General features: G+C 39.9%; 1 protein-coding gene across 2 annotated transcripts in view; it reads right to left on the reverse strand.

Annotated features, from left to right (window-relative positions):
- The window catches only part of LOC127436426 (glutamate receptor ionotropic, kainate 2-like), a 91,744-nt gene extending 81,907 nt beyond the window's left edge, over nt 1-9,837 (reverse strand). For both annotated transcript variants that reach the window (XM_051690550.1, XM_051690549.1), the window contains exon 1: nt 9,571-9,837. In XM_051690550.1, coding sequence (XP_051546510.1) covers nt 9,571-9,670 — 100 coding nt within the window. In that variant the 5' untranslated portion in view covers nt 9,671-9,837. The remainder of the gene's footprint in view (nt 1-9,570) is intronic.
- Between the last annotated feature and the right edge of the window lie 2,663 nt (nt 9,838-12,500).

Here is a 12,500-nt window from a genome sequence, read left to right on the forward strand (position 1 = left end):
CCACAAATCCAGAACGTGAATGAATGTGGTAACTTCAGGTGTTTGGAAATTGCTCCCAAGGATGAACCAGACTTGTGGAGGTCCACAATTTTTTTTCTGAGGTCTTGTCTGATTTCTTTAGATTTTCCCATGATGTCAAGCAAAGAGGCACTGAGTTTGAAGGTAGGCCTTAAAATACATCCACAGATAAACCTCCAATTCAGTACACCTCCTATCAGAAGCTAATTGGCTAATTGCCTAAAGGCTTGACATCATTTTCTGGAATTTTCCAAGCTGCTTAAAGGCACAGTTAACTTAGTGTATGTAAACTTCTGACCCACTGGAATTGTGATATAGTCAATTAAAAGTGAAACAATCAGTCTGTAAACAATTGTTGGAAAAATTACTCATGTCATGCACAAAGTAGATGTCCTAAACAACTCGCCAAAACTATAATTTGTTAACATGAAATCTGTGGAGTGGCTAAAAAATTAGTTTTAATGACTTCAACATAAGTGTATGTAAACTTCTGATTTCAACTGTATATGCTATCTACATTGAAGATGTAGACTGAAACTGAATGTGGACTGAAACGTTTGCTACATCAGAGGACAATCATCACTGATGCTCTGACATCACTAAAACACAGCAGATATCTCTCTCCTAGGGAAACATTATCTAGTATCCTCACTTGACCTCTGACCTGCAGCGGCCCCAGGCTTCTGTTTGACAGCTGTGAGGGGAAACAATCCATGCATTGTGTATGTGTGCGTGTGTGTGAGTGTGTATGTGTGAGTGTGTGTGTAGGTGAGAGTGTGTATGAGAGTGTGTGTGTGTGTGTGTGTGTGTGTGTGTGTGTGTGCATGCGTATGTGCGCGCATGTGTGTGTGTGTGTGTGAGAGTGTGTGTGGTGTGTGTGTGTGAGAGTGTGTGTGTGTGTGTGCGTGTGTGTTTGAGTGAGTGTGTGAGTGTGGTGTGTGTGAGTGTGTGGTGTGTGTGAGTGAGTGTGTGTGTGTGTGTGTGTGTGTGTGTGTGTGTGGTGTGTGTGATGTGTGTGTGTGTGTTTGTGTCTGTGTGTGAGAGTGTGTGGTGTGTGTGTATGTGTGTGAGTGTGTGTGTGTGTGTGTGTCTGTGTGTGAGAGTGTGTGCGTGTGTGTGTGTGTGTATGTGTGTGGGCAGGTTTAAATGGTTTACGAGGACTTTTTTTAGGTTATAAACTGGTAATTACAAGAGTATTATGCTATAAATGGTTTATGAGGATATTTCTAGTGTCCCCATAATTTAAATCACTTAAAAAACATACTAAACGATGTTTTACTGAAAATGTAAAAATGCAGAAAGTTTTTTGTGAGGGTTAGGTTTAGGGGTAGGGTTAGGGTTAGGGGATAGAATCGATAGTTTGTACAGTATGTGTGTGTGTGTGAGTGTGTGACGGTGTGTGTTTCTAGCACAAGGAGACCTTTGCAAGCTGCGGTCCCTGAATCCATCCATCATCCCTCCCACCTAGATCTCTCTCTGACTCATATATGTGAGATGCATGCAAACAGCTAATGGATTCCTTCTCTGTTCTTGAAAGCTCTGGTTATATTTTTAAACCGTGAAAAGTGCAATTTGCTGCGGGAGAATATAGTTGTGCACATTTTCTGTGAGATTGACATGAAGGTGTGAGTAGGTATGTTCTCGTTAAAGCCAAATTTATTGAATCTTTAGTCACGGAAAAGCAGCAGCAGCACTCTGGTCAACCCTCACAGGCTGATCTGTGTTTGACAAACAGGCAATATTTCAATATGTCAATATTTCTCCCTCATTCAAACTAAACATTGCCACTGTCATCTGTTATTGTTTTTTATTTGTTTATTATTTGTAGTCAATAACGGCCACACATTTGCAAAACCAAACAAGTGCAAGGAACATCTATGCATTTGACACTTAACTAAAGCAACTTCCAGTGTATATTATCAGTGCGTTTCCTCGCCGTCGCTAACAGCATGTTCTGACAGTTGAGTAATTGTGAGCATGGTGCTAGCAACACAGAAATCATGGGTTTGATTCTCATTGGACACAGAACCAAAGCAAACACTAACGTAAAGTGAAAACCCAAATAAGCCAGAGAGAACGGCAAACACCTGCACAAACAACACTGCAGAAACAGAAAATGAAAAGCACTTTAAATAACTGAATTAAGTTACTCAAATCTCACATTAGCTAACAGTAGATAACAGAGACAGAACTAAAAAACGCTGTCCTTTATATCAGTTGAGAACATCACGACACCCACTAAGAACCTAGTAAACACCCAGAACACCATAGCAACCACCTAGCAACGCCCTAACAACTGCCTAAAACATGGTAGCATCGTTGCACACAGTTTTGCATGGGTGAGCACTACTTAATGAAAATCTCCATTTAAACATTTACAGTATTTCAAACTATTTCATATCACATATCAGCAAACAATTGCAACCTAGTAAGGTCAGAACTTAGTCGAATTGTCATTCTGTTGATCAGTAACTGAGTTCATTGTGTTTGATTACAGACTGTCAGTGTTTGTCTAAGGGCACATACTTCAGTCTGAACTACACTGTGATGCATTCATACACCTCCAGCCAGAGTGTGTGTGTGTGTGTGTGTGTGTGTGTGTGTGTGTGTGTGTGTGAGTGTGTGTGATGAATTCTAGATGAGCTGACTCAAAGCGAGACAAATACAGCTAATAATGAATAACAAACACAAAGCACACAAGAATACAAAAACACAACAGCTCCAACATTTATACACAACATCACACCAGGCTGATCAAGCATGAGTCCTGCGTGATTAATTAATAAATACAAATGCATACAAAAACACAGCTGCAATAAATACACTGCATAAATAAATATATTTGCTCTGTTAAAGTAAAAACTTTTCAATATGTAGACAATAGTGTATATATCACACACACACACACACACACACACACACACACACACACACACACACACAGTGCATTCAGAAAGTATTCAGACCCCTTCATTTTTTACACATTTTGTTATGTTACAGCCTTATGCTAAAATGCTTTAAATTATTATTATTTTTTCACATCAATCTACACACCATACCCCATAATGACAAAGCAAAAACAGATTTTTGATAACTTTGCAAATTTATTAAAAATAAAAAAACTGAAATATCAAATTGACGTAAGTATTCAGATCCATTGCTATGACACTTGAAATTTAGCTCAAGTGCATCCCATTTCTCTGGATCATCTTTGAGATGTTTCTACACTTTGATTGGAGTCCACCTGTAGCAAATTCAACTGATTGGACATGATTTGGAAAGGCACACACCTCTCTATATAAGGTTTCACAGCTGAAAATGCATATCAGAGCAAAAACCAAGCCATGAACGAATGAATGAATGTAACATTTATATAGCACTTTTCTGACACTACACTCAAAGCGCTTTACACAGTGAACAGGGGACTCTCCTCATGAGACAGGATTGTGTCGAGGCACAGATCTGGGGAATGCAACAAAAACCTTTCAGCTGCATTGAAGGTTCCCAAAAGCACAGTGGCCTCCATAATTCTTAAATGGATGAAGTTTGGAACACCCAGCACTCTTCCTAGAGCTGCCCGCACGGCCAAATTGAGCAATCGGGGGAGAAGGGTCTTGGTAAGAGAGGAGACCAAGAACCCGATGGTCACTCTGGTTCTCCAGAGATCATGTGTGGAGATGGGAGAAACTTGCAGAAGGACAACCATCACTGCAACACTCCACCAATCTGGGCTTTATGGCAGAGTGGCCAGACAGAAGCCTCTCCTCAGTGCAAGACACATAAAAAAGCACCTAAAGGACTCTCAGACTTCTCTGGTCTGATGAAACTAAGATTGAACTGTTTGGCCTCAATTCCAAGCGTCATGTCTGGAGGAAACCAGGCACCGCTCATCTCTTGCGCAATACCATCCCAACGGTGAAGCATGGTGGTGGCAGCATCATGCTGTGGGGGTGTTTTTCAGCGGCAGGGACTGGGGGACTGGTCAGGGTTGAAGGAAAGCTAAACAGAGCAAAATACAGAGATATCCTTAATGAAAACCTAGTCCAGAGCACTCAGGCCCTCAGACTGGGCCGAAGGTTCACCTTCCAACAGGGCAATGACCCTAAACATACAGTCAAGACAACACAAGAGTGGCTTAGGGACAACTCTGTGAATGTCCTTGAGTGGCCCAGCCAGAGCCCGAACTTGAACCCAATCAAACATCTCTGGAGAGATCTGAAACTAGCTGTCCACCGACGGTCCCCATCCAACCTGACAGAGCTTGAGAGGATCTGCTGAGAAAAATGGCAGAAAATCCCCAAATCCAGGTGTGCAAAGCTAGTCACATCATACCCAAAAAGACTTGAGGCTGTAATCGCTGCCAAAGGTGCTTCAACTAAGTACTGAGTTAAGGGTCTGAATACTTATGTCAATGTGATATTTCAGTTTTTTCATTTTAATACATTTTCAAAGTTATCAAAAATCTGGTTTTTGCTTTGTTATTATGGGGCATGGAGTGTAGATTGATGTGAAAAAAATTATGTGCATTTTAACATAAGGCTGCAACATAAAAAAATGTGAAAAAAATGAAGGGGTATAGAATACTCTCTGAATGTACTGTATATACAGTATATATATATATATATATATATATATATATATATATATATATATATATATATATATATATACACACACACACCAGTCATCCACAACATTAAAACCACTGACAGGTGAAGTGAATAACATTTATTATCTCGTTACAATGGCACCTGTCAAGGGGTGGGATATATTAGGCAGCAAGTGAACAGTCAGTTCTTGAATTTAATTTGTTAGAAGCAAAATGGGCAAGCGTAAGGATCTGAGCAACTCTGACAAGGGCCAAATTGTGATGGCTAGACGACTGGGTCAGAGCATCTCCAAAACGGCAGGTCTTGTGGGGTGTTCCCAGTATGCAGTGGTTAGTGCCTATCAAAAGTGGTCCAAGGAAGGACAACCGGTGAACAGGCGACAGGGTCATGGGTGCTCAAGACTCATTGATGCACATGGGGAGCAAAGATTCGATCCCACAGAAGAGCTACTGTAGCACAGATTGCTGAAAAACGTAATGCTGGTCATGATAGAATGGTGTTAGAACACACAGTGCATCGCAGCCTGCTGTGTATGGGGCTGCGTACCCGCAGACTGGTCAGAGTGCCCATGCTGACCCCTGTCCACCACCTAAAGTGTCTACAATGGGCTCGTGAGCATCAGAACTGGACCATGAGCAATGGAAGAAGGTGGCCTGGTCTGATGAATCACATTTTCTTTTAGATCATGTGGATGGCCAGGTGCATGTGTGTCATTTATCTGGGGAAGAGATGGCATCAGGATGCACTATGAGAAGAAGGCAGGCTGGCGGAGACAGTGTGATGCTCTGGGCAATGTTCTGCTGGGAAACCTTGGGTCCTGGCATTCATGTGGATGTTACTTTGACACGTACCACATACCTAAAGATCATTGCAGACCACGTACACCCCTTCATGGCAACGGTATTCCCTTATGGCAGTGGCCTCTTTCAGCAGGATAATGCGCCCTGCCACACTGCACAAATTGTTCAGGAATGGTTTAACGAACATGACAGAGTTCAAGGTTTTGACTTGGCCTCCAAATTCCCCAGATCTCAATCTGACTGAGTATCTATGGGATGTGCTGGACCAACAAGTCCGATCCATGGAGGCTCCACCTCGCAACTTACAGGACTTAAAGGATCTGCTGCTTACGTCTTGGTGCCAGATACCACCGGACACCTTCAGAGGTCTTGTGGAGTCCATGCCTCAACGGGTCAGAGCTGTTTTGGTGTTACGAGGGGGACCTACACTATATATATACTGTATATATAGTATATATGGTCTTACATTTATCTATCATCTATCTACTGTATATATGTACAGTATGTATTTGCTCTGAAAGGGCATAGGAGTGATTTATTTTTAATAATACAAATGATCACTGTGAACAAAACAGTTATTTTAGCCAAAGTTATTTAACATTCTTAATGCAAAAAGCCATAAAAATCTAGTTTGACAATAACCAAAGTGCATATTTAACATTCAGTGATCAGAAGCTCCAAAAAGTATAATGAAACGCCATAAAAGCAGATCATATGATGACTTATTCCAAGTCTGGCTTTGTGTGAGGAACAGACCCATGACTCATATTGACTACTTTTATGGTGCTTTTCTTTTTTGTCCTTTTTCCAGTTTAACAGCCCCAGTCCACTTTCACTTTCATTGCACAGAAAGAGCAACCTTAATACTCCTCAAAACATAATCTTTTGTGTTCTGCAGAAGAAAGAAATGAGTCTGGAATGACATTAATGATGGCAGAATTTTAATTTCTGGTAACTGAAAGCTTGTAGTTTCAAACCCTGCAATGGTTCACCCATAAACTACCACCATTGTGTCCTTGTGTATAAAACATATGAAGGTAAAATTGTGCCTAAATAATTTGCATGCACAGAATTATAAAGCATAAATCAAATTGCAAGTGTACAAATAAATTGCATGCGCACAGAACATTTTGTAAAGGTGTAAATCAAGTTGCAAGCATAAGAAAAAAATTATTAGCAATACTTTTTTTTTATTTTTTATTTTTATCCCCTTTTCTCCCCAATTTGGAATGCCCAATTCGTGGTGGCGCGGTTACTTACCTCAATCCGGGTAGAGGAGGACAAGTCTCAGTTGCCTCCACTTCTGAGACCGTCAATCTGCACATCTTATCACGTGACACGTTGTGCATGACACTGCAGAGACTCACAGCATGTGGAGCCTCATGCTACTCTCCACGATCCACACACAACTTACCACACGCCCCATTGAGAGCGAGAACCACTAATCACGACCACGAGGAGGTTACCCCATGTGACTCTACCCTCCCTAGCAACTGGGCCAATTTGGTTGCTTAGGAGACCTGGCTGGAGTCACTCAGCACACCCTGGATTCAAACTCACGACTCCAGGGGTGACAGTCAGCGTCAATACTCGCTGAGATACCCAGGACCCATATTAGCAATACTTCAATGTTTTGCATAAGTGTAATTCATGCGTTGTCAATCTGTAATTTCGTATTAACACAATGTAAATTTGGTGTGTATTCTTCTGATTTCCTTTTTTTTGCGCTTACATTTTTGGCACTGTTTATTCGCCTTAACATGGCCAAAACATTGCAAACCTGTAATCGGTGATATGCAAGTAAAGAAAGGGTGTTATGAACAGCAAAACATATTGACCGCGTAGAATCAGTCTGTATGTGTAAAATAAATGAATGCAAACATGTAAATGACTTCTGTTTGTGGCATAAATATTTTCCAGAAATAATCCAGTATACACTGTTCCGTCTTCCATTTATTGCTCTCACACTTTTGGCACAAATTTCTCACTGAAAAGAGTTTTGCAAGCGTGAGAAGGAAGGCGGGTCTACCTGCTTCTGGTAACCAATCAAATTAGGTTTTCCTTGACCAGTTTACTCTGACCTGATTGGTTTAATAATGTGACAGACAGCTTCTTCATACAGCTCATAATTACAGGTTTGCAATGTTTTTGGCCATGTTTAGGTGCATAAACAGTGCCAAAAGTGTAAGCGCGGAAAAAAAGGAAGTCAGAAGAATACACACCAAATTGACTTTGTATTAATACGCAATTACAGATTCACAACATGTTAATTACACATATGCAAAGCATTAAAGTATTGCTAATATTTGTTTCTTATGCTTGCAATTTGATTTACGCTTTCACAAATCTTAGTCTGTGCATGCAGATTATTTAGGCACAATTTTACCTTCATAAAAACATACTCAGTATTCCAGACGGTGTGTTAATGTAATAAACTGTAAGTAACTTTGGATAAATGCATCAGCTAAATGTCTAATTAGTGTTCAGCATCTGAGCTCTGAGCTGTATGTAGGCAGCTGTCCATGGTGCTGAACCGCACCAGCTGATGAATCAAAACACACAATCTCTTTCTGTAACCAAGCTGAGGTCTATTTGTGAATCCCACCGAGAGGAGATCCGTGCATGGGGTCGATGTATGAACAAAGATGCGGTTCTACCACCCTAAAGCACTCACACATGCACACAGTGGCCTCGCTTTTCCCCGCATGCAGCAGCAGCAGCTCCGGCAGCGCCGGTGGTACAAGCGCATCTGTGTTGCCATAGTGGCTCGTAGTCGTGCGGATGCGGTCTGACTGTTAAATAGACATACACAGACAGACTGAACGTTCAGAGAGAGTCAGATGCATTCGCCTGTGGCTTCACTGAACAACATCCACTGTATTCAGCCGTTCATAACGCACATGAGCTGACCCCATAACACTCATTAAACCATCTACAGTAGAACGCTGATGAATATGAGTGTGTACACAGTGAGGAAAGGCAGAAATCTGAAAGCAATAACAGTGCTCAGTCAAAGAGGATCACAGAATGACAGAACATAAAGAAATGTGGAATTATGACATTACTGCATATGTGACCATTTCAATACATGCTACTGACCCAGAAAATGGCTTTGCTCACAAATAAGTACCATGGTCATGTGCCATAGTCATACCACGGTTTATGCATATCTATTATATACACTGTGAACAAGTGAAAATGTGTAATAGTTACCTAAAGGAACTTTTTCGACCAGATCTGAGAATCGCAATTGTTAGTGGTCGACCGATATGAGGATATGAGGTTTTCAATGGTCAGTGCTGATATTTAGTGTGCACGTTGACCAATGGCCGATAAAATGTCAATATATACACAGTAAATATTCAGTATACTGTATATACGTATCAGGGTCAGAAATAAACGAGGGCACCAAAAATGCCCCCAAATTTAAATAAGAAGGGTAAAAAATGCCCCCATAATAAGCTGCTTTATTTGCATCATCTGATGTATTCTATGCATATGTTTACATGATATTGCATGAAACATAAGATATATTTACTCAGATTGCATGCATGTATATATAAATCGTCCAAGCAAATCAATGCAAACAATCTCCAAATGGCCAAATACTGGCCGATTAATCGCCCTGCCCAGCTGTACTGGTCTAAATCTTCTAATTATGAAATAAATACACTAATTTTGAAATGTCTACATCACATTGTCTCCTGAAACCACCCTCACATTATCACAACAAACTTGGCAATTATTGTTTGTGAATCATATTTTAATATCAGGCCTGATATTTTGTACACGGTTGCATAATACTACCATGTTTTTTGGACATGTACCATGGTAGTACCACATATGCATATGGTATTCGTTTAGAATATCCTATTTATTATAATATTAGTATGCTAATTTTGTTAATGTATTTCACACTTTTGAGATGTCCACATGATATTTACAACCCTGGCATGTTTCACAATATCAGACTTGTAAATAATAGTTTTTTTTCTATCAGGTCTGATGTGAAATACTGCATTAAAACTGTAATATACCACACAGAGGTGATGCATCATTCTCAGCACGAGCTCAAACACACACGTTTGATACGTGAGATGAATCTGACTCGATACACCGATGGATAATCGATAAACTCTCACCGAATCGGAGCACGTGCGGCATCCCGCTCGAACCGGCGACCAACACGAGCACCGTGAGTCTGAGGAGAGTCCCGCTCCTCACCATCATCATCTTCATCATCTTCTTCTACCTCAATCACAAACACGCGTGACGCGTCCGCGAGTGCGACACCATCACGGCATGATGGGCAGCGGTCCGCGCGCGAGTCTCCGGTTCGCGGGAAATCCACGAGTGAGCGGCGTCGAGCTGAGGCTCCGGGATCATCCGCGGGTGTCGGTTGCACGCGCGATCGCGAATGATGCTGCACTGCCGCACCGAGTCTAAACGGCCAGTCACGAGACTGTGAGACTGCGAGTCCGCGCGGGGGGGCGGGGAATTACCACGTGTTTTTTGTGTGTGGACATTTCACCATGGTTATAGAATGTTTTTATGTCTGGACATGTTACCATGGTATTACCATGTTTTTTTTGACAATTTACCATAGTTGTAACATACTCTGTTCTGGACATGGTAACATTGTTTTACCACATGTTTTGGACATTTTACCATGTTTATAGAATGTTTTTTATGTCTGGACATGGTTCCATGGTATTACCATGTTTTTAGGCCATTTTACCATGGTTGTATCATGCGTTTTTTATTTTATTTATTTATTTTTTTATTTATTTTTTTTACCATAGTTATACAATGTTGTTTGTATATCAACATGGTGCCATGGTATTACCATGTTTTATTTTTTTATTTTATTGTATTTATTTTTTTGCATTTTGTCAAGGTTATCCCATGCTTTTTCTGGACATGGTACCATGATATTACCATGTTTTTTTGTATTATTATTATTATTATTATTATTTATAATTTACCATGTTTGTATCATGCCTTTTCCTAAACATGGTAACAGGGCATTACCAGTGTTGTTGTTGTTTTTTTTTTGTTGTTGTTGTTGTTGTTGTTTTTTGACAATTTACCATAGTTGTATCATGCTCTGTTCTGGACATGGTAACATTCTTTTACCACATGTTTTGGACATTTTAACATGTTTATAGAATATTTTTTGTTTGGAAATAGTTCCATAGTATTACCATGTTTTTTTTTTTTTATAATTTACCATGGTTGTATTATGCTTTTTTTGTACATGGTACCATGGTATTACATTGTTTTTTGTTTTGTTTTTTTGTTTTTTTACTTTTTTTGTGACATTTTGCTCTGAGCGGAATTCGAACCGGGGTCTCCCGGGCACGCTAATGAGGAGGCTAAATGCTACAGCCTCTAGCGTCAGTTGCTAGTGCGCCTCTTGAGGACAGGGGAGTGAGGTTTACACACTGCACAGCTACCTACCAGCTGGCTACCGTTACAAAAGTGCATGTGAGTGCAATGTAAATACCGATGTCACCACTGTACCGTGGTACTGCCACAGTACTGTTTGTAAGGGATATATTAAATTACCTAATTTTCAATAAAACCCTTTCTTTACCCCATATAGCTCAATGTGAACAGACTGTGATTCAGCATCAGATCAAATACTTTGTGTACTTTGAAGTTTTGTGCCTCAGTAGATTGATGGACATCTGTTTACATTCAGTGACTGGTTTACACAGAAATGAACTGAGATAAACGGATTGAGTGAACAGAGAATCCACTGAAAGAGACGTATGATTCATTCTGAGTTCAGAAGAGTGCTTGAGAGAGAAAGAAAAAGAGAGGACTGTGCATATGAAGATGAAGTAATATAGTGAGTCAGATTGAGGTATGACTTAAATGATATGTGTCTAGAGAGACTGACACACACACATACAAACACACACACACACACACACACACTGCTGCTGTAAACAGTGAAATGGACTGTTTAAGACGCACACCATCTGTGGCATTAGCATAATTATGGAAATAGGCAGAGAGGGTGTTATGGTTCGACTGAACAAGATCATTCACACACACTAACACACACACACACACACACACACACACACACACACACACACACACCTGTATGCCTTCATATAAATAGCTATATACTGTATATTTTCCAATCAGATGTTTTCAAATGAGCCAATTGTTGAAAGAGTATATAGCTATAAACGAATGTGATCATTAGAGAGAATCTGATGAGAGATGAGTTCATATTGAGATCTCTGATGTCTGATTGCAGATTTTGGTACCTTAGCAAATCTGAGCACAGTTTGAGACATTGTTGAGATCACATGTGAAATTCTAAAGGAGACACATGACACGTTTTCTCCTCATTTTCTCACTCTTTCTCAATCTTCTGTGTTTGACTCAGTGATGATAGTGATGTGGATACCATGGTAACAGGACACTAATGTGGTGTGAGCACAAGAGCAGAAAGTGAAAACGACACACAATCATTTTCAGCGCCGTCTGTCCTGCAGAAACAAATGACGTACAACTGATTAAAACAGTAAAAAAGAGCATAAACACCACATGAGCAGCCTCGCTGTCTTCTAAGCAGTGTTGGTGAAGATACTTTGAAATTGTAGTTTGCCAAGCTAAAAGCTACTCATCATTTAAAGAGGTTAAACTACAGTACAGTTACGTTACAGGGAAGTTAGCTAGACTACAAGTTACAAAAAGTATCAAACTGAAGCTATTTAAATGGTAATATTTTTAATAAATAACCATCTGATGATATAATATCTTTCTGTAATCAAAGCAGTAATTATCTGCCACAAAAACAACAATGAGCATCTCAATTTGGGTGGCTGCATATACCCTTAATAAAAGATAACTCTTCACTATATACTAGTTTGTTCATTTAAACCTATTGTAAATAAAAATAGAAAACACTTTTTTCCATAACTGAGCCAAAATGCATTGAATTGTTTTTTACCATACATTTCAGCAGCATTAACTAAATAATTCGAAATAAAATGCGATGGTACTTTTTATACATTTATAGCTTTTGCCTTGTCATAATTCATCAATTAAG

Source organism: Myxocyprinus asiaticus, chromosome 47 (genome assembly GCF_019703515.2).
Source record: "Myxocyprinus asiaticus isolate MX2 ecotype Aquarium Trade chromosome 47, UBuf_Myxa_2, whole genome shotgun sequence".
In the NCBI taxonomy this organism is placed as follows: domain Eukaryota; kingdom Metazoa; phylum Chordata; class Actinopteri; order Cypriniformes; family Catostomidae; genus Myxocyprinus; species Myxocyprinus asiaticus.